Below are 23977 nucleotides of genomic sequence, written 5' to 3' on the forward strand. Positions count from 1 at the left end.
TAGCTGGTCTAGTTCAATTGTATTAATGGGTTTTGAAGATTGACACAAGGTTCATTAGCTTTGTTTAAACGTGGGATGTGACTCATGGTACTGACTAAATGAAATCATTTATTTCTTTATTAGTCACAGCTCGTTTAGCTTTGAGGTACTACTTTTATAACATGAAGGTTTTGTATCTAGACTTGTAAACAAGTTGAATAATAGCTCAAAGAAAAAAATCAATTATTGAAAAGAAAAAATATCTGTATCTGTATCTATATATATATATATACATACTGCTTATTAATTATTCTCTATAATTGTTTGCATTTGTATTAAGCCTTGACCACAAGATGTATTGTATTAGCGTGTGAATTAAGGGTTAATTTAAACTACAAAAATACAGATGATTACAAAGAGAGCAAAGATCATTAAGTAAAGGTGGAAACACAAAGTAAAAAAAAAAGAAAAAGTCCCGAATGTAATAACTTTGAATAACTGCAAACATATTGCAGAAAAATGAGATTAATATATAAATATACCTCGTTTAATATCAGGGTCAAGGTGACCCAAAGATACAAGGGATACTACAAACACCAGAAACACATTAGTGCCTCATACACATTTGGGTCACCTTGACCCAGAGATAACACAAGGGTTAAATATATATAGTGCAACATAAAACATAAATAAATCAAATAGAAACAAATATATATATATTTAATTATACATAGTATTTTTTATCAATTATATATTTTTAATTGTTTTCAATTTGTTTAAATCAATAAAACAAACTCATATCTATAATTTCATTTTTCACAATGGTACTCTTTACCGATAATGACAATTTGTCATTGTATTTTACTTGCCATTCAACTTGTTATTGTTTTTTTTTTTATTAGTATCATTATAAACATGACCTAAAAAAAAACACTATCCACTTCCCGAAAATGTAAAACATGTCTTTCAAAGTTTGTTTCACACAATTCACAATAATTATTTTAAATATTGTAACTACTTCTTTTACCGCTTTATTTGTTGACCTACACAACAGTTTGTATTGAATGTACAATAATGACTGTGTATAGTGTATTCTAATGATGATACTACTAGTAATAACACCGGTATAATAAGAGTATAATAAAGTGTGTCGGTGTGTGTTGCTCTGTGTGTTGAGTGTCGGCAGTGAAGCTCCTCCTCCATCACCACCTTCTATGTTAATTGCAGCGTGTCTGCTCGGACTGGACGATCTGTCTTCTCTGCGGCTTCATGTCTCTGTGTGTTTGGACATCATCCTCCTCCTCCTCCTCATCTTCATCTTCCTCCTCCTGCTGCTGCTGACATTCAACGAGGATTTGGACGGAAGGATCCGCTTCAGTGTTGAGATGTCGCCGCGGCGCAACTTGAAAATCCACCGGTAGTTCGAAGGGGGACGTGAACGCACCTCACCTTGCATTCAGCCATGGGAGGTCAGATCACCAGGAACACCTTCTACGGTAAGAACCAGCACCATATGTCGCTTCCATGCACTAGTTTAAATGTCAAACTTGAATTTAAAAAAGATGGTTTATATTTATAAACGCCATTGAATTAAATAAATCGGCTGCACATGATTCTATTCAGTTAAATTATTTGGACAAGTTAGAAAACAAAAAAATCCAAACTTTGTTATTCAGCCTTTTTCTTTTCTTATTTTAGTTGCATTTCGATTGATGGACATACAATAAAAATCCAAGGTTTTATAAATGCTCCCTCATTCATATTCAATAAAGTTTCAGAACTTCAGTTGCGGCGCCAACAAGTGTTTTAAGGTGAAATATACTTTTTCTAGGTGGCAGTATTACACTTTGTTTACTTTATTTAAATGTTTATATCATTCTATATTTGTATATTAGTACTATGAAAACTACTCTTAAACTGTGCCGAGATATAAAGTTGTATTCTTTTTTCTTTTTTTTTAAACTTAAATCAGAAATGCACAATTGCAGCTTATTATCTAATAAGCATTAGCAGCAAAAACTGAAAAACCTAACAATTTATTTTTATTGTGTTATTAAGCAATAAAATGATTATGGATGGTGAATATATTCTGACCGGCTCTTGTAGAAGAACTCACATTTCCCCAATCCTTAAAACTCTTCACTGGCTGACAGTTTCTTTCAGGATCAATTTAAAATTATGATTCTTACTTTCAACTATTCATAGCCAGGCTCCTCCTTCCATCAGTGATCTGATCCAGTCTTGGTCTAGAAAGGCGCTTTACAAATAACCTTTAGTTACTTGCATAACAAGGATGGCTAATTACTGTGGTCATGCTAACTCTTTATAAATACGTTTTTAATTTGGTTCCTTTGATGTTCTTTAAATACCTTGTTTATTTTTGAAACCAAGTGTTTTTTCATAAGCGTTTCCTCCCCATGTCTGACAATAGATGAAGAGATTTGCATCCAAACGGTTCAGAACTGATGAAAGTAAGTTCAAGCACAAATGAAACGCTCTACATAGAAGGTCAAGTTTCAAGCTCTTTCACAAAAGCGAGAGTTGAATCCATCCGCAAGATGCCAAACAAACAACAGACAGCTCAGAATCCATTTCTCATCTTTATTCAGTCTTTGAACCGTTTGTTTTATTTTGGTTTCACTTCTGGCGGAAGGAAATAGTCGAGCACCCACTGGTGGACACGTGGATTGATGCCAAAGTGTGGGTGTGTGAGGATGCGTGACGTAACCGAGAAGCAGTGTGGGTGCGCGTTAACAAATGCACAACATTAAATGTCAATTTGTGCAGAAACATTTCCTGCACAAGTTAAACGGTTTTCAGTGCATTTTATCTCAAATGACATCAATCATAAACATGTGTTTATCTCCAGTGGGTTAATGGAATTTTCTCCACTACCTAGTCATCAGATAGACCAAAAGACTCCAGTGTATTTTACCCATAATTCCCTCCCAGTGTTCACCTTGTGATGGGGTGTAGAATAACAATGTTGTTACTACTAGAAATTCTTGGCCAGCTGACAGGACGCGCTTTGTGGAGGACATGGGACTGTAAATCTCTAATCTCCGTCAAACTGGTGGACGTCTGTCCGGCTCAAATATGTAGGTCTCGCTTCTCTCCGTTCAACAACGGCCACGGAGATTAAACCTTTCTTCAGTGGAAAGTCATCGGGCCTAAAGATTGAGCTCAAGAGCTGGAACCAAGGTCAGAGCGAGCAACTCATTTACAACAGTCAATACCACATATTTGCTCCAAGTCACTGGACTTAATGTATGGACGCAAGCATGTATGGAGGTATTGTTGAGACGACACGGATCTTTGATGTTAAAGGGGTTTTTTTTCCCCCGTTTCACTCAACTAATCTTGCGATTAAATCCAACAGTATCTACTTCACTAGCTGGAATAAAAGCCAGAGAAACCCCCGTTTTGTTCTTACATTATTGTCAATAAAGTCTGATTCTGATAAACTAGCGACAGCAAACAGGAGAACTTTAACATGTCTATTATTCAGTATAATTTATTTTATAAACATTTCCTTTTTATCGAATTGAAATCCACAAATTAAATAAAATAGCTAAAGCCAAACGTGTAAATACACAAAGGCATTTTATTTAAATGAAAAACAACAACTGCAGATGTTTGCATGAAAGTTGGTGTAATTGACATGTTTTGATTAAACAAAAGTTTATGTTATGTATGTTAATCTTTTCATGTTACAAATTGGAGTTCCCCTGTGGTTTGGTTCAGTCCAGGTGGATTCTGCTCCTGTGCTGTGTCTCAAATCGCATACTAGCGTACTAAAAGTTAGTATTTTTAGTACGTTAGTGTGTCTCAATTCTTAGTATGCGAAATTTAGTGCGCCATGCATACTAAATTGGCATACTAACACGCCCACAAAACTAGCATGGTTCGATGGACACTAACCATACTAAACAGCTGCCATTTTAGTGACGTTTTAAACGGAAGTTACGTCATATATAAATGCATATATATGCATATACTTAAATGTGTATTTTCAGCAGCAGTAGGAGGATAAACACGTCTTCGCTGCTGATACCAGCTTAAATATCTCGCGATTATTTAGATTCTCATATTTTTTCTTTATTTCTTTTTCCAAAGTTGCAATACGTGCTGCCAGCAGGTGTCGGCGATAGTGATCAAACAGCTGCTTGAAACATCGTTAAATAGAAGTAGAAGAAGAAGCTGTCATGTGATTTCCGGTTAGTGTGTAGCTTCAGGGTTTGATTTGAGACATACTATCTGCGGAGAATTTGCGTACTAGTTAGTATGCATACTAAACTGATGCATACTAACTTCTAGCATACTAAGATTAGTATGCGATTTGAGACACAGCACTGGTCTCCCAGCATTAAAAAAAAATGGCAGTTGATTGTGTCGTGTGGTGAAGAAAGAGAACAAGGAATGTACAAGAGAGTGAATATTATGTTTTTTGCTTTTGAGTTGACTTCAGTTTGTTTCAGTTAAGATGATTGATGATGATGAAGATGAAATCCCAAAAATGTCCAAAGTTTTGCTTTTTCAAAAGCAGCTGGGGCCTGCTGTATACTGTCCTCGATTTTCGTTTGGGGATGTTTTCATTGTTTCTTTATCTGCTGAAGACGTAACGAATGTTGCCATCTAACTGATGGAAATTCAATTGTAACACCAACATTAATTAGGCTGCAGAATGGCTTCCTCGGTGCCTGGTTCTGTTATCTTATTTCATTCTGTTATTCTGAACTGACACCACAAAAATAATTCCTATGTTGTATTAGCAACACCGGCAGCAAACTGAGTATAATATACTGAATATATAATATATAATAATACTAAGTTTTCTTATTGTAATTCTGAATGATTGTGCGAGTATTTGCATGTTCAATGTAAGTTTCATTGTATTTTATTTTACACATGCTTTTTTGAAATATAAACCATCATATAACTATGATAAAAAGAGACATATATACATATATATATATATATAAATATTTTAAACCAAAAAAATCGATATAGTGCTGTTGAATAGTGATATGATAACATGAACAAAGTTATCGATTTATATCGGTGTATCGATTTTTATTTATTTTTCCACCCACACAAGCAAAAAGAGTCCACAATCACATACACACTAGGAGTCCGATATCTCACAGAATCTCCAAAAGTGTGTCCACTGAACCGGGGAATAAAACAGGAAAACGAAAGAGATCACAAAAGAAAAAAGAAAATAAGGAGGTCAAAACACTCGCAGGAACAAACAACAACTAAACTTAGGCACTGGGGACAGAAGAAAAGATAAAAAATCCAAGGAAAACACTGAATAAAATAATAAGAAAATGCGGCCAATTACCATACACATGAATAACATTGATCTTTCCCACTGGTCGAACACCTGGAGACAAGGAAGAAAACAGGAAGTGATTATACAAAAGGAAGCATGACAATACATGGCAGAAATAACTGTACCGTCTGGCCTCGTTTGTTAAAGTATATGGATGAAGGAATTCAACTTTGAGCATCTCATATGACAGATAACAAGTTTTTATTTTGGCACATCGTAAACTCATCATGAAGGGATACAGTGTTTATTGTTTATTTTGGCTTCAGTTGAAGAAGCTTTTTTAGCATCAGATGCTGTTGATTACTCAGTGACCTGGTTCTGGTTTTAGGCAAACATCCGGCTGTAAGAATGCAACTGGAGTCTCGTTGTGTTTCCTTTATTTTGATGGAACTGGCAACTGTCCATTTGGAAATGAGCGGTAATTACCACATAATTTTCACCGTTTTATTTCTGTCCCATCTAGTCTACAATATAAGCAGGCCTGTCAAGGGATTCACAGGCCTCACGGAGCTCTAGATAAACTATGGTACAGCCGGTCTGCACCGAGAACCTCAACACTAATACAAGCACCACAATGCACTGCAACAATCAAAGCTTTTCAAACCAGTTATCCCCCTTTTACTCATACATATTCCTTCCCATCGTGTATAAAACACACACCTTTAGTTCAACAGAAACTACATTCTTTATCCGAACTGCCAAAATGCCTTTGAGCAAGACAAACAACTCGTGACAATACGCTTTTATCTGTAAGCAGGACATGTGGTGGAGAAAGTACCGAAGATTGAATTTGATAAATCGTCCAATTCTGGCAACAGTTTAGCATGTGTTGATGCTCGAGATCTTGAGCTCCCTAAACAGAGAACGAGTCACATGTTTCTGCCCCGATTGATCCTGATAAAGAGTGGGCCGCATATATGAAAATGTTCCTCGTGCCTAAAATTCCCATGATGCTTTTAATCACTAATAAAAGATGCAGTAGAAGAGAAGGAATGATGGTGGACTATTAAAGTGACTTAAATACCGAACTCATTTAGGAATATCTTTTCCAGATCCTCAGTATACTTAAGATGTTCCTTCACACTGCATGAAGGTGTAGAAATGTTCCCAATAGGTGTTTATTCACACTAAACCATGGGACTGTTTACATATCGCAGCAGTATATGATAAACAACATCCTCATCGCTCGAGCGTCTCTGCTCTGTGTCGACACCCGTGTCAGCTTTTTTAAAAACTCAACGAAGCGCAATCTTAATCATCCCGACTTGTACCGACAAAGCCTCCCTTTCCCTTCCTTGCCACTTATGTCATGATCGAATTTCACTAAAGGGAAAGTCTACCGAGCGACCGTCTCACCTTGACTTCCTTGTCCCGATGTGAAAACTAACACCACGAAATGAAACACGATCCTCGTATGTCGGACGAGGAATGTTCCAGTTCTTTCGTGTAGTCGGAAAAGTTAAGCCAAGTGCTCGGGTTCTCAACCATTTCTGCACCACAAACCAGTTTCTAATTAATTTTCAAGACGAGACAAGCTCATCTTATGGCTCCTAAGTTTGCCTTTTCCTCTTTGCAAAGAACCTCAATGAATGATGGGTTTTATTTAAAGCCTGAGACAAGTGTCTTGACGTGTCAAGAGATGTCTGAGTGACTCTACCCATTTATTTTTTACAAAACAAGACTCATTTTAGACTCTAAAAATTGAAAGTATGTAGAGTAAATAATGTATTCTTGGTCTAGTAAAAGTGCATGTTTTACATTTTACTGTGAAAATAGCATCAAGATACTCACTAGAAAAAAAGATCAACTGAGACATGTTTACACAGGAAAACCTTTTTCCCATTCATTAACCGATTAACTTGTATTAAGAGCTTACTCTTACTTATATTGAATACAGTTATACTAAACCTGATGCTTAAAGGTAATTTACTACTTCATAACTGGTTAATATGCTGCTAATACACATGAACAAGTTGTTTATTGACGATGAGCTAACACTTTAGGGAACAGCTATTAACAAGCTACTTATTTATATGTAATAACAACACATGATTCACTCATTAACCATTATAAAGTACTTACTCACCTTGTTCACTGTGACTGTGCATACCAGAGAAATAATTCACTATTAATAATACTTTTGCAGTAAAAAAGCAAAACTGTACTAGTAGCAATAGCATCCTAATCTCCGAAAATAAGTGTTTGTAATTGTGAATATGTATTGTTATTAGGATGCTGTTAATACTATTGTAGATAAGTGCCCCTTAGCTACAGTAGTAGTAGTAGTACAGTAGTAATTTGCCCTAGTAGAACGGACACTTTTTGACTCTTATATCTGTCAAATACTAGTACGAACATGCTGCCACTTTAGAATAGTATTCACAATTACAAATATTAATTTTTGATTAATAAAAATGACCTTGATACTTTGTTGGTTGTGATTTTTTTTTGTACATTAAAGACTATTATTAATAGTGAATTACTTCCCTCGTGGTACTTATACCGAATGAATGGTAATACAGAGAAGCTAGTGTAACCAAACTTATTCTTTAATTACATCTTTATTAGCTGTTTATAATCAGTAATTAAGGTGTTGTTCAAAGTGAAATTCTTAATATCATACTATTAAGGGTAAAATATAGTCACAATGAACAAGGTTAGTACTTTATGATGGTTAAAAATTGACTCACTTTCTGTTAATACACATATAAATAAGTGGCTTATAAACGTAATATCTTTTCTAAAGTGTTACCGACGAAGGTACATATTAACCTAATCTGACTGGGTCGGGTTTTCGTGGATATATATTCAGCTTGAACACAGTCTTTCATGCAATATTAAAACATCTCAGCCATGACAGCCGCGATGGCACCCGGAGAGCTCTCAGCATTTCGGGACAGATCTCATCACTTCCTTAGGCTAATCCCGCTGTGAAGTTTGTTGACCTCTGTGACCTCCAGCCGGATAATTGATGTTGACAGTGCATCCGCCTCCAGCTCTGCTTCTTTTGACTCTCAAAGTGTTGCTTCTACCACTCAAAGACTCCCGTGATTGATGTGTGTCGCATCCTTACGTCCGTCCCTCCTGAGCCGATCAACTGATCCCTTTTTGTGCCAAACTAAATTCTTCTCCTCCCAAGTTATCCCTCGCTCGCTGGTTTCGCGGAGGCTGAGGCTACAGTCCTCGGAGCCAATGATACATATCAAATGTATTAGATATCACTCAAAGGTTTACCTCGAAAGACCTCTGTCTTCTGGGGACGAAGCTTCGCGGTAAAATATTTGATAAAAACACTTTTATTACACCACTAAGAAATGGATTTATCGGGGACTAAACTGTCCGTTTGTAACAAACCATGAGATAAAAATTAAGAAAAAGATGTTAAGAAATGATAAGAGGAAAGAGACTGGTTGGATGATTATCACAATTTGTTTTGCTCAAACTGGACGGACCATTTTCCAATGGTTTATACTGGGTTGTGTGTAAATAATACTTAATTCTCAATGATATCAATGATATTTAAAATCCTAAAATGACTACTTAGAGAAAATAAATAACAATGTAGATACTAGTTGTTCATATTATGCCTCTGAAATGTGAATATAGAGAAAATGTATACTTGGAAAAATACACTTCCTGTTTACAAAATAATAAAAACAATGATTAATATTAAATATATGCCTTTTACATAGTTATATTTCAGTATTATAGTTGTACTTGAAAAGTAGTTGAATGGTGGTTTTTGCATCAATTTAAACGCCAATTTACTCATCATCAAATTCCTTCATTTTATCTGAATCTCTGAGTTTTCTCATGAGCTATATTTGTCCCGTGGGACACAAGATGAATCGTTGTGGTGTCTCAAGGTTTTGACCACATACCGTTTTGTGACGTCACACGAACGTCTATTGAGCAGTGTCTGCTGAGGAACTCTGGACAATCCTTTTTTGTATTTCCCGGAGACGCAACGCACGACATGACATAACGGTGGCAATATGGTCGAAGACTTGTCACCACTTTATTAAAGGCCGTTGTTGTAGAGGAAGAAGGACTCAGTGTTGGTTGAATAGACGATTGTTGCCTTGATGAATATCAATCCAAAATACATTTATAGCTCATGTTTTTTCATACGTTGGGAATCCAAACAAACCATTTAAAAAACCTTTAGAGTTAAAATGATTATTTGTTAACACTCCTGACACTTGGTATTCTTCCCAATTTAAACATTGTAACCTCTCAAGATCACTCAATATTCATTAACATGAGCTTCTGAGGCAATTTATTAAAATACTGACCTGTTGTTGAGCAGGTCAGTGAACATAAATTATTGTGTTCACGTAATAAACCACAATAACATAATACTTGAATATGACTAAACCAATAAAATAATAGAAAAGAGTGTGGGATTATATAAAGGAAAATATCATTTGCAAAGCAAAGTTCACCAGAAAAAACAATAGATACAGTACCAATATATTGTTAAATAACTAGATAATAATGAATCAAATGTTATATATTTCAATTAAAAGGAGAAGAAAAAAATCGATATATATTAGCAATTATTTTTGCTCATGAAAAGGAGTAAAAAATTCCTCTGATTTCCATGGAAGGAGGAGGAAACAATAATGAAAAACAAGTGTCTCATAGGAGTGTTGGAAACAAAAACAACAGGAAACTAGTTCTTGTTATCAGTGAAAATAACTGATTGTGTTCACTTGATATACGACAATGACATAACACTTGAATATGACTAAACCAAAAGAATAATAGTAGAAAAATGAGATTTTTGATTATATAAAGGAAAATACAATCTGAAAAAAAGATAAATATACTAGAAAACAAATATAGTGTTGGATTAAGGTGTATTCATAACTAAATAATAAACATCAAATGTTTTAAAATGTTCTTTTATTTAAATTATGATAAAAAGAAAGAAAAAAAAACTTTGCATATGTTCTGTCAGAATTTAAAAAAACAAACATGATATGCTATTTGAAGAGCTGGGCATGTTTAAGGCCACAGAGCTGCCATGTGACCTCAATGCAATTTCTATACTTAGATGTTTAAATAAGTCAATAGTGACTGAATAATTCATTTGGGTTCCCGTCTTCCGGATTGGTAGATTACCCAGGAAAAACCTTGAAATGTCACCGTGCAGAGGACACGCATGATGACATTTTCTCCTCGCCATCAATCAACTCCAAGTCATCTTCCTGGACATTTAATGAGAACCCAATGTCTGGAAACAAACGTCCTCCCGAACACCACACTGACCTTGGCGTCAAGACCCAAAGAGACCGGAATGAGAAGAAGTCCTGTTAATGAAAAGGGAGTGAAAAATTCCTCTCTGATCTCACAGAAGAAGGAAAAATGATGAAAAACAAATGTCTTTTAGGTGTGTTGGAGACATCAACAGTGGGAAGATAGTTCTTGTCGTGGGAAAAATGCAGAAACTTGTGACTCACTCATTCTCTGATGGGTCTTTATTTTGGGAACTTGCTCTGCAACAAATTGTGGATTGTGTAAGAAATGATTTGAACATATTTGAATGATTAATCACAGATGACATGAACATTTTTTATTTAAGATAAGATAAACATGTTTATTGTTATTTTATTGAAAATAACTATTTAGAAACGTCCGTTAGGATTCATAGATACCTTTGACAATCCTTGATCTATGACTTTGGGATGTTTGGGCATCTAAAAATATTTTTTTTACTGATTGCTCAATCATTTATATATTAAAATGTTGAATTTATTTTAATTGTATAGTTGAATTGTTTTTTGCTTTTGAATAACTGAATAAAAAAACAACAACATTTTGAGTTGGATATTCTAATTCCAATAATAATAATGAATAGATTCAATTTTCTTTTTTTTAATTTGGAGCCTTTAAATTCAATATAAAAACAGTTTGAAGACTTTCAAATTCAATATAAAAGCTGGTATAACAAGATTAAACCTACTTGAACGTTCATCCAATCATGTGACGCAGAGACGATCAGGTGACAACATTGACGCACTGGCTGGTATTTACTCTGAATTTGAAACGCCATGAAATTAAAAATATTGAACCTATAAAGTGTATTTTGGAAATATTGGAATTACAATTTCAAACTCCATGTGTAATTTTTTTTGGAATCAGTTTGGAAATAATTAAAATATTGAATTAAATTATTAAACGAAAATATAAAATGGTTAAAAAAAATACATTTAAAAAATATGAAATGTTAAATTCAACCATTCAATATTGTGATGGCACTGATCTACTTCTATATTTCTTCCCATTTAATTCTAATTATGACTGTAAAAGGTGGGGTAGATGGTCCTTAAAATGCTGTGATAAAGATGCATTTTAAGTTGACCTCAATTTTGCTCTTTTCCTTTCTCAACCCTAGATTCCATAAACGCGCCTTTCCCTGCCGCGTCCAGCCGATGTCACCACAAGCAGAAACGCTGTCTTCCCATCCAGCCATGTGTGGGTCTCTCATCCTTCCCGCTGCTCTTCCATCCCAGCACCAAGGGCTCGCAGATCGTCATGGACATGTCCCAGAGGACGGTCAAGAGACACGGCAGCTTCTGCAACGCCATCACCTTCGGCAACAGACCGGTGGCCGTTTATGAACAGGTTCGCCTAAAGGTGAGGACGACGCTCATTCAGGACTCTTTGTTTTCTTCCCTTTTCATCCGAACGTTGCTTTATTTTTGCTGTTTTCAATTTTCTCACTGTTTCTTTCTTCATCCCACATCTTTCGCTCCATTGTTTAGTTTTCTCGCTATCTTGGCTCCCTCTCTTTGTGTGGGCTCAATCTGCAGCTCAGAACCAGCTCCCACTTCATCCAAAAGTCCCTCCATGTCTGGAAATTGAGAGAGTGATGCAAACTTTTAGAACTGGACCAAGAAGTGGCGGCTTGTGAAACGCAGTCACATTATGTGCTCACACACTTAAAAAGTTACAGTAATGCAACCCATTTTGCTTTCGGGTCTTCGTAGTGTAGCAGCTTCTAGCTGTGGAAGAAATGACTTTTTTGTGTTTGTTCGGAGAGAAATCCATCAAAATAAATTATACTACAATTATAGTATTTTATAAGAATGTCTCTTATTTGATTTGTACGAATGTTCCCACCTCAGGCAAAAAAAACTATCTTTTAATAGAGAATAATCCTTAAAACCACTGAACAGACAAATTTCACAGCATTACTCTTTTCATAATATTATTTGATTTCCTACCGTTAAAAATGTTTTAAATTTTTTTTTAAGAATTATCACTTTATGAAGAGGGAGAAAAAATAAATAGTATATATGGTTAAAAAAAAGGAAAAAAAGACAAATTTAATAAATAACAAGTCAGAGCAATACAAATACTTATACAAAGAAAACCAGAGTCCAAAATCTCTAATTGTCCAAATGCCCAAAAAACAAAGTGTCCATCAAACCGGGAAATAAAACGGGGGAACAAAAGGAAAGAGAAAACACAAGTCAAAACACTCACTTAAAGGAATTAACTAAAGCACTCGGGTACTTGGGCAAAAAAGGCAAAACACAAACATCCAAATGAATAATCCACAGAAAAAAGAAGCAAGAGAAACGACTACGCACCAGCGAAAGGAAAATCTTTGATCTGGGACACAGGTCTGGACTCAGATGGTTGAAGTTGGCATCTTGATCGCTGACAAGGTCCAGCTGTGTGCTATTAGTTGACTGCAGGAAATGGAAGAGGAGAGAACAGGAAGTGAGAGACCAAAATAAAACCAAAATAAAATTGACCCCATAACAAATTATACGTTTTTGAGAGCATAAAGTATCATTATTATAGTTAAACTAATGAAGATTTTTGTTACAAAATGCCAACTTATTCTAAATATAATTCTGTAAATCATTAAAACGTGTAGATGACATTGAAACATGACTTAATTTAACGATTATCGAAAGGCAACCTATCAATGTAACACTTCTGGCTTAAGAAATAAACACAACAGTTGGAAGACGTGCTACAAATGCGTGTTTCAAGTGTGTCCGTCTGTCCTCTGCAGATCACAAAGAAGCAGAGCTGCTGGAGTGGAGCTCTGCGTATTGGTTTCACGTCCAAAGACCCCTCCAGGATCAATCCCGACACGCTGCCCAAGTACGCCTGCCCCGATCTGGTCTTGCAGAGCGGCTTCTGGGCCAAGGCCCTGCCGGAGGAGCTGTCAAACGAGGGGAACATCGTCTCCTTCTGGGTGGACAAGAAAGGTCGCGTGTTCTACAGGATCAACGAGTCCAGCCCCATGCTGTTCTTCAGCGGAGTCCAGGCCTCGGAACCTTTATGGGCTCTCATCGACGTCTACGGGCTCACCAGGGGCATCCAGCTGCTCGGTGAGTCACGCTGCGTTTGGTCGTGAACTTCTGAGAAACGGTGACGCTTTCTGAATTCAGGATATTTCTGGGAAGTGGGATTGAGGGAGTGAAGGTAAGTGGCAACAAATGAAGCTGCCGCAGTGGTCGAATGAAAGAAAAAAATCGTTCTATTTGAGAAATGACCCAAGCTCTGGCACGTCTTTCAATTTCATGATAATATTTGATGAGACTATTTTTCTGGAGATTTTATAAGAAATATTATCGACAGCTCGTCCCATCAGGCTTGGGCTGAACAGTTTGGTAATAAGAGATGGATCGAAGAAGTCACAACTTAATACAATTTAAAGTGATAAAAGTAAGATTTACTTAGGGAATATTGTCAATGACAAAATGGATGTAATATATTTACAAATATGATCTTCAACCTGTAGAAAATGCAGCATTGTTTAGAAGAAATAATACAACTTTATTTGACTTAATTTCTGTTTCTCAAGGGCATTAAAGGTTAAAAGTTTCTCCTGGCTAGAAGGTTATGTAGAATTTTACATTTTCTTTTTCTTAAATCCAGCGTTTTTATTCCTAATTACTCAAAATAATATAAAGCGTATGTATTACTGTTACTGAGCTGCTAGTACCAAAGTTTTAAGAAAGAAACAAGGGTTTTTATTCAGTGTAATCCATCTTATTTAGCGAGTTTGTGTTCATGTGTTGTCAGTACTACACTGAGTGACTCTGTCTTCCAGTCTGAGCAACCCTGAAAACTAATGACCAAAGTTTTTTTGTTTTTTCTTTTATTATGACCAGGATCAAAGTCATAAATGAATGAAATACATTATCGCCAGCTGAGGGAACTATCTTTAAGACTTTCTGAGATCAAAGAGCAAAAGCAGGTCCGTGTAGCCATTAGCGGAATATTGCTTGTGTTTTCAATTACACTTGATAAACTGGTACTTTTATGAATTGTGTCATGCATCACACACAGCTGCCTCCATTTGTTTTTTTTTCCCGAAAGAAAACAGAACTTCTTGTGTCGATTTATAATAATTTCCAACAACTGCGCTCAGTCTCGTCCCGGAATACAAGCTGTCAGCTCTTTTAATAAAAATAGATTAGGCTCCTATTTTGTGGAGATAGGGCCATTTAACCTTGTTTCTGGTGGCGTGGTTGACAGCAAGAGGCGTGCTATCTGTTGATGGGCCATGTGGTATCCAGCGCCATAGTGCCGCTATCTTGGGTTCACTGGCCCGGGCCGCCATGAGTAGCGGCGGCTCTTGTCGAAGCACAAGTGGTCGTGTGTTGGTCACCCTTATTCAGGGCAAACAAGAGGAGGGATGATGTCAGGTAATGGCACGTCTGTTTTGTTTTTTTATTTCGAAAGACAGTCAAGGGCCGTGGAATGTCTCACTTCCGAGATCCAAGTCTGACGTCCACTTCAAGTGACCGCCGTTGTGTCACTTGTGTTTGAGTGATCCTCAACATGTGGACATGACACACCTTTTTTGTAGTCAGTGATGCAGTTAATAATAGTTCATCCTCAACAGAGAGGCAGGAGAGGTTCCTCTAGTTTCTTACACTCTCACACAACCAATGAATGAAACTTTCTTATACAAAATACTCTTTGGAATGCACCGGAATGAATAGACAACATTGAAAAAGTCACTCGGTAAATAAATGGATGGTGGTGTGAATAAAATGTAATTTTCTCACCTTTTCTGCTCACTCAGTCTAGCCCTGAGATCACTTTAAACACAGAAGCTCAACTTCTGATTGGATTTACTTTATTACACTTTTCACAAGTCGTAAAGTGTTGATTTAAGTGTGTCTTAAATAGATGTTGGACTCTATTTTACTCATCAGTATGTGTCTGTTTGTACAAAACTCTTTCATTGAAATATTTATATTAGAAAATGTGCTTAAGCTCCGCCTCCCTAAACAATGATCTTTTCTGGATATAAATCTTGTTTTACTATCTTATTTTCAAGATGTGTCACTAAATATCAATCCCAGAAGTCTCCCCCTCCAAGGGAGTCGTTGTACAAACAAAGCGGGGCGTGATTACAGCTGATTGGAGGAGGAATGAAGACCATTATTATGTCATAATGAACTCTGCTCTCGTAACCCCTTGTTTGCGAGAGTTCAGACGGGGTAGAACCTCACATTAGTTGCACTTTAAAATTAAGTAGGAATAAAAAAAAGACAACACTTTGTTCTATTTCAAGCACAAACAAAAATGATTATTATTTTTCAGATGAATTATTGAACATTGTAACATTATATTGGTTCCTAAAAACTGTGATAAAGGTTTTGGACCAGCGTAAACTGGTATTAAATACTAGTTTTTCTGAAGATCAAATTGTGTTTAACATAACCATGCATTGAGGTTTGTCACTGCATGTCATTAACCCTGGAAGTCTCCACCTCCAAGGGACTTGTTGTATAAATAAAGTAGAGCGTGATTACAGCTGGCTGTAGGAGGAGTGAAGTCCATGATTACATGATAATCGGCTTCCGCTCGCGTAACCTCTCATTCGCTGAGATTTAAGACGTGGGAGAACTATTAAGTAATAAGTTGAAAACATGGTCATGATGAGGGACTTACTGCATCTTGTAGAGGAGGACTTGTGAGTGAGTCAGGAGAGTTGGGTTTAATAATGAGTTGCCCTTTAAAGTGTTTGAACTGAAAATACAATTTTGTGAGAACAAGAAGTTTGTTTATTGTTTTCCGGGAAATTAAACATGCTTTCAGGTTGGTGAACACACATACACCAGACATACAGTACATGGAATTCCCATTTTGCAAAAAAAAACATTTTTTATCTAATATCAAACGTCAACTTGAGTGTAACATATTGTTGCTATCATATATTTTGACAGAAGAACTGCAGGATATCTAGTTTAGAATTCAGTCCCCGGCGTGGGAATACATATAGGATGTTAGGGACACACTTATTCCTTTGAAGCTATTCATCCGGGATGCAATTGAAACTCGAGCAACGGCTGACTTGGGTGTTATTTCATCCCTCTATGAGTTTTGAAAGTGGAACACACCATTAAATATAGGCGACGCAAGAGGTCCCCTATATTTATTAGGTGCCCCAGTGTGATCCGGCACTCAACTGGGACCTCGACTCCCCCAAAGCTGCCGGCTCAACCTCCGTTCTATAAGCGTCGGATGGATTCTACGAAGTAAGAGTGTACATACTGCAATCTAGTGGTCTCACTGTGAGAGGAAATATGAGTTGTAAGGGGAATGACTCAAACTTCTCCATGAACTTCATCAAATTGAAATGGTGATTAAGACGCAGCAATTATGTTCAACCCTGAGATAAGCAGATGTGTCAATGATTAGCAACATTTATTTCTCCGCTGAATCACTTTGCTTTCCGAGAGAGTCGTCAATCAAGAGTTACGTGGATCTCTATGGTGTCGAGTTGGCAGTCGACTGCGTTCCCCCCTACCACAGGCGGACTCATCAAAGCCTGGTGCTTTGAGTTGGCACCACGTTTCATCCACCAGAAGGCTGCGTTTTTTTTTCCACTCCTAATGACGGTCAGATCAGGGACTGGAGCTAATGCTGCTCCAGCTGACTGAGCCAGATTTCACCTGTTGTGAAATTATCACACAATCTCCAGGTGGGAATTACCAGTTGTTTTTAGTGGAGGAAACAAATGGAGCACGGAGCTGTGAATAAGCTTTGTGAAGTGGAGGGAATAGCTCGCTTGAGTGACCTTGATTTCGCTTCCAGATAAGCAGCCCAGACTGGTGTTTGGAAAAAAAAAAAGAGAAAAAAAAAAGGCATTTTTCTCAGTTGAGACAGAGAAGGTTGAAATGTGCTTTCCCCTAAAAACAAGCGACTTTCCTGAAAGCTGCTGCGACCTTCCTTGTCAGATGACTCAGCTGTCACTCCTGTATTTAAAGCAACATGTGATCATGTCCTGTTTGGAATAACTGCTGTGCTCTAAATATTTCATGGATTAAATGTAAAAGAGGCCGACGCAGTGGTCAGCACTCGTCCCTGACGCTATTCTTCTTCGACAAACAACCAGAGAGTAGATTGTTGACTGATTGTAACAGATGCTATGAACTTTTTCCAGATATATTTAATCATGTTATCAATAGCAGAATATTCATCCAATCTTAAGAACTATGAACTATGAAGTACTTATTTTTAATTGTATTCTTTGGTCCAATTCCAGGGAAAAGTTAGTCGACCGAAACTTCACAAAAGCCGCTATAACCATTAAAGCACTATAAGAGAACATACCTCCTCTAAGGAGCTAATTTTATCATGTTCACAAACAAACAAAATTCACATATTGTCTTCTTTAATCGTCATCCCCCTGTTTTATTTCACTCTCCCAGCCTGGCACAGCAGAAGGCCACTCACACCGAGTCTTGTTCTGCTCAAGGTTTCTGCCTGTTAAAAGGAAGTCATATATATATAGTGTAGTTAGTAAACTGTAAAGTGTGTTATGACTTGTAACTTTAAATAAACTGTAATTTAATTTAATTAAAAGAGATATCTGGGTTTATATGGCGTAAAGCTAGTATTTATATCATTTATATCAACACCTACATTAACTTAAGTTTATTAAACATATTCTATTTAAACAAATAGAAGAAATTGACAAATCTTTAAATCTTAATGGTTACAGAACACACAACCATGAATGCTCTGATAAAAAATAAATAAAAATAAAATAAGAACAAGAACAAAGAGAAATAAAGAAAAAGAACAAGATGACACAATCTAAGTCTAAAGATAAAGATACAGTACATGTGTGTACCATGTGCTGAAAAGAAACCATGGAATGCCTAAAAGCAGTGTGTTTATTAATGTACGTACTTAAGTTTTTATTAACAAGGAGCCATGTCAAATGTCGAAGGGATTAAAAAATACGTTATTTGTTTCATGTTGAAGATGAGAAACTTTAGCTTTTAAATTAAGCTCATATTTGTAAAAATAAGAATTTTAGTTGTAATAATAATAATGATAATAATAATACATTGTACCTAACATTCAAATTAAGAATAAAATGAAGACAAAAACCTGATTTAAAAATGTATTACATGACTTCAAAATATGCATAGACTTAACGATAATACATCCGTTTGACTACCTTTTATTTTTTCTGTCATGATTTGTATATGGGAAACATTGGGGTGTCAGGAGGGTAAAGTTCTCATTATTAAGTAAGCCCTAAAGACACAAACTCTCCTTAATGATATTAAACTCTGCATTAAAATACCAACACTCTAATTAATAATCAATGACTAATGATGATAGAACTTATTAGTTAAACTGGGCTTATTCATCCTGCCGCCCGCCCACCCACTGTGTTCAATATTCCGGGCCTTACATGTCGTATGAATCTTTCATCAAAGCCGAAATGCAACGCTGCCATCGCAACTGTGCCGCCTCCCCTGAGTTACGTCCCTCAAACTCCTTTCTTGTTGCTCGAAGGTTCTAATTCGAGAGCGGCGGATGCTTTCATCTGGAGACTTTGGCTCAGCTCGGTCAGCACATACTGAGTCACAGGTGATCCCGAGATCAGCAGGATGACTGAAAGCCGAGATGCTGTTGCGTAAGAGTACGAAGCAGGACTCTGACGGTGCCTCAGGCTAGCTCGGACCAACAATGCAGGACATGCAGTTTACGAAAGACGTCTTACATCACCGCGCGAGTGCTGCAGCCATCAATAAAAGTGCCCGGCTCGACTTTTTATGCTTTGCTGCGCAGCATCTGTGGTGTTATGTAGGTTAGCTGTTCGGCACTGGAAATGCTTCTTTAAGTCTATGATCAAAACATGTGTGTTCTTAAGTTCCTCAAGCTTTATTCATAGCTGTTGTATTTCCAAGAAAAACAGGTATTTGAAGGGCAACTAATGTGTTGATGTAAGTGTGACTTAAATAGATGTTGGACTCTATTGTATTCATCAATATGTTTGTTTGTACAAAACGGTCTTTGCATTGAAATATTGACATTAGAAAATGTGCTTAAGCCCCGCCCACTGAAAGGGATAATACCTTGTTAACAATAACCACTCCCACTCTGCCGGATTGGTCAAGCATTGAGGTTTGTCACTGCGCATCATAAATCCCAGCAGTCTCCACCGCTAAGGGACTCGTTGTATAAACAAAGCGGGCATGATTACAGCTGGCTGGAGAAGAAGTGAAGCCATTATTACGTCATAATGGACTCAACTCTCGTAAGCTCTCATTCGCTGAGATTTCAGACGGGGGAGAACTTTATAAATTAAAAAACATGGTCATGATGAGGGACTTACTGCATTTTGGAGAGGAAGACTTCAACATTTGAAACATGAAAGAAAAATGGCTTTTCACATTAGTTGCCCTTTAACTACATGCCATTTTGTTTTGTATGGAGCATTCCTGGTCATGCATTTATGGGTGAATCTGATACAAATGATTGACAGGTGTCATACACTCACTGATTTATATATATGTATAAATAATCAGAATAATAAGTTGCTACATTAAAATGAACACACATCTTTGTCTATTACTCTAAAAAGGAACTTTTACTCACTAATAATCCCAACCCTTAGTCGACATGAGGGTGAGTAGAAAATGAGTGAAATTGAATTATCGTCTGAACTATCACTTTAACTTACTGTAAGGGACAGATTAGTTTTGTACCTCTGATTGTTGGGCGGATGTATTTTGGTAAATCATAAATGGGAAACAAATTTGGTTTAAAGTGAAATACACATGGGACAGGTTTATTGTTTGGAAGGCGGGATGCTACATCAAAATATTCTCATTATGTACAGCAGCAAACTTTGTTCACCGGTTGAGCTCTGGAACAAGCCGGCATCATCCATCGTCCCCAACAGGTATGATGGATGTTCTCCAAGTTAGATAAGCAAGAGAAGCCAACACTATCTTTTGATGGATGCAAGATCCTCCAGTGGGAGTTTGTTGACTGGATGCAGATGAGTCACTTAATCACTGCCAGAGCGCTAGTGATCCGTTAGACCGGCGTCAGCTAACATCATCTGCAGCCCGTCTCACTCTAGTCATTAGAGAAAATCCAAAATGTCTGACAGATTGCGGCGCGGCTGTGTCGCTCTCAGGTGATTAAGACGACGGCGGTGACATCAATCATCTCGCTACACGACTTTGCGATATATTAGCGTTGTGGAGCATCACGGTGCTGGAGGCGAGCAGACACCAGGCGGGATGTCACAAGTGTTTCCACCTCGAGAGACAGAGACAACAGTTCGAGAGGCACCGCGAGACAAGGTGATCTTTAATATCATTGGCCTAAATATATGTCGGGCGGGAAAGATATTAGTCCTGGCATGTCCCACAAATCACTTTCATGCTTCTTTATAAAAGATTAAAAAAAAGACCTTGATCATCACAGTTAAGGTTTGAGTGACAGTCTCGCAACTTGAGCCATTCTCACGACACACTTGACATTGATCAAGCTTATATTTACCAGGTCAATACTCTATATTCATTTATTTCATGATAATAAACTTTGGCCCTTTTTTTGTTAATCTGTCCAACCACGGAAGGCACACTGCAATCTTAACCAAGCAAGATATTTTCGTTAGAGCACTTCTACACACAACACAGAGACATCAGGTCATTTTAACTTATAATAACATTTTAACACAACAGCACTGACATCATTCGTCAGTCAAGCTATTCGTAGTTTCTCCCATCATGAGCCGCACTTAAATTGAAAAAGCATCCGAATAATTGCTTTACTTTCAGCAACAAGTTATCACCAACTTCACGTTGAGATCATTTCCTAAAACACCAACAAGTAGTAGGAAATACACTTTCAAAGTAAGAGCATTGAATCAGCTTAGTCTGCCTTGTAATTCCTCATTTCCAAATTTAAAATGCACGTTTGTCATTCAGTTTATCCATCCATCCAGAAAATGACAATTAAAACATAATAATTTAGCTGTTTTGCATACATGTCATTGTCAACGGGGACAGGTTAATGATGCTATAAATCAATACATTTCTATCAATGACTGCCAGAGATCTTATAAAGAATGTGAGTTATTATCCCACAAAATAAAGTAGACTTTTTTTTTTTAAATAATTTAATAATCATATTTCAACCGTCTTAGTCATATGGCCTTTTCAAAGATGACAGGTTTATGACGCCACAGCTGTCATGAAATGGAAGACGTAATCATATACATCTACATTTTCCCGCCACTTGACATTTTTTGAAATTGGGCAGACCTGGTTAAAGTCATTCTCTTTAGAGTATAAAGTCTTCAACTGATCATTTATGAGCAGTATTTTTTATACAAATCTATCTTTTAATCTAGTTAAAAAATACAAACTACTCTTTTTCTGTTTCATATTTAACTCACTTTATAGCCAAAGAGAAACAGACTAGTCTAATCTGCATCACTTTTCTTGATTTATTTTAAATTTCCAGATTTTCATTTACATATCTTATTTCTTTCTGCACCAGCATTACATTTTGTCTCTAAGCTTGGGCAACTTAAAAAAAAATAGCTTGAGTTTGACAAATCTGATTTAGGTAATAGTGGCTGTATCGTTAATCATAGTGTTTCCCCCGAAGCATTTGTTTTATTTAAACTATTGTGATAATATAACAATATATAAAGAAACAACTCTAAATGAATGACCATATAGTGTTAATTAAGGGTGAAATTCTAGTAGGATGTGTAATTAGAATCTAACAAACCTTTTAAAGCAGAGATAAATTCCCTTTTTATTATTATTTCAAAGGTGCATTTTGCGCTCTGTGGTGAAGCTGATCAATAATAAGTCTGGACGTGACTTCAGAGCTTAAAGCACTTTTTATATCCACTGGCCTTTAAATGTCAACAACATATTTCCTCTTTTGAGACAAACCTGCTCTGAGTTGTGGCCTTTGTGTCATTATTTTCTTCTGGAAAGGGTTTTTGGCTTTGTCTATACATATTTGAAGTATTGTTTTTTTTCAGGCAGTATCAGGGTTACAATTTAGTGCTGAATCAGGCTCTTTTTATTGGACAAAATGTAAATTATAAAATAAAAATGTTGAAGTTTAAATGATAGTAGATTTGCATTTACTATCAATATTCTTTTTTAAGAAATTGTGTGAGAAGGTTAATGATAACAGAGGGTGTATGACCTGAACAAAATCAATTTGTGAAAAAGAAATCTGTGGATACGGTAAATGAAAAAAACAACTGGAGGGCTTCTTTCGGCACAAACTGGCTTGATTTGGATTTATTGAGTTTTTTATGATGCTTCAGCAGACATCAATGAACAAGAATACATTCAGGGAAACAGCAGGAAGTTAGAAAAATGTACATTTTACATGGATTCTTACAACAAGACTAGTTGTAGATCACATGTTTCAAATGTTGAAGTCTTCCTCTCCAAGATGCAGTAGGTCTCTCATCATGACAATGTTTTAAACTTAACACTTTTTTAAGTTATTCCCCATCTGAAATCTCAACGAATGACAAGTTACGAGAGGGATTATTTCGTAATCACTCCCATCTGTTTTTATACAAAGAGTCTCTTGGAGGTGGAGACTTCCAGGATATATGACGCTTGGTGACAAACCTCAATACATTAGTTGCCCTTCAAACTCAACAAAGTGAACTTCACATGAGAATTAAGACAACATTTGACTCAACCTCACGAGGTACTGTAAGTTAAATATTGTCAAAGTAGGTCAAATAGACAAGCCAAAGCCACTTAATTTAAGTGGTATTTTAGTAGACTTAAAGGAGCTTAGTGACTCAGTTCATTTGATCCTTGGGCAGGTCCATTCAAATAGTGAATTGACATACGCTGGACACAAGCCAGAGAAGTCAGTAGATCACTGATAGTAAAACAGTCTCACTACAACAGTAACAAAGCTTGAAGCTAAATATTCAAATTGTAGAATATAAGCAGAGGCAAAAACATGCTTTAAATACATATCTTCAGGATTGGAACTGGTTGGACCAACAATTAAACATCATAATTATTCAATTTAAACTCTAAATCTAAATTCACTCATTTTCTACTCACCCTCATGTCGACTAAGGGTTGGGATTATTTTCCGAGTAATCTGTTCCTTTTAGGAAGTTATAGACGAAAATGTTTGTTCATTTTAATGTAGCGACTGGAGCTCAGTTGTCTTCGTCTTCATCTTCTTCCAAAAAGACACTTAAAAACATCTAAATACCTCCAAACTGTTCGTCTGTAACATCCATGTTGTATTGAAGCCTCAACATGAGGATTTTTTTCAGGAATAAATATTACAAGAGCCTCCACTAGACTGGCTAAATGACTGACTTCATTAAAATGAACATTGATTTTT

The 23977-nt window shown here is 36.5% G+C and overlaps 1 protein-coding gene across 1 annotated transcript in view; it reads left to right on the plus strand.

Annotated features, from left to right (window-relative positions):
- Positions 1–1208: 1208 nt before the first annotated feature.
- The window catches only part of LOC148069556 (E3 ubiquitin-protein ligase NEURL1-like), a 45938-nt gene continuing 23169 nt past the window's right edge, over positions 1209–23977 (plus strand). Inside the window, exons 1-3 of the mRNA XM_087802322.1 lie at positions 1209–1475; positions 11715–11956; positions 13350–13671. Coding sequence (XP_087658448.1) covers positions 1442–1475; positions 11715–11956; positions 13350–13671 — 598 coding nt within the window. The 5' untranslated portion in view covers positions 1209–1441. The remainder of the gene's footprint in view (positions 1476–11714; positions 11957–13349; positions 13672–23977) is intronic.

This window comes from Callionymus lyra, chromosome 11 (genome assembly GCF_982586985.1).
Source record: "Callionymus lyra chromosome 11, fCalLyr1.hap1.1, whole genome shotgun sequence".
Lineage (NCBI taxonomy): Eukaryota > Metazoa > Chordata > Actinopteri > Syngnathiformes > Callionymidae > Callionymus > Callionymus lyra.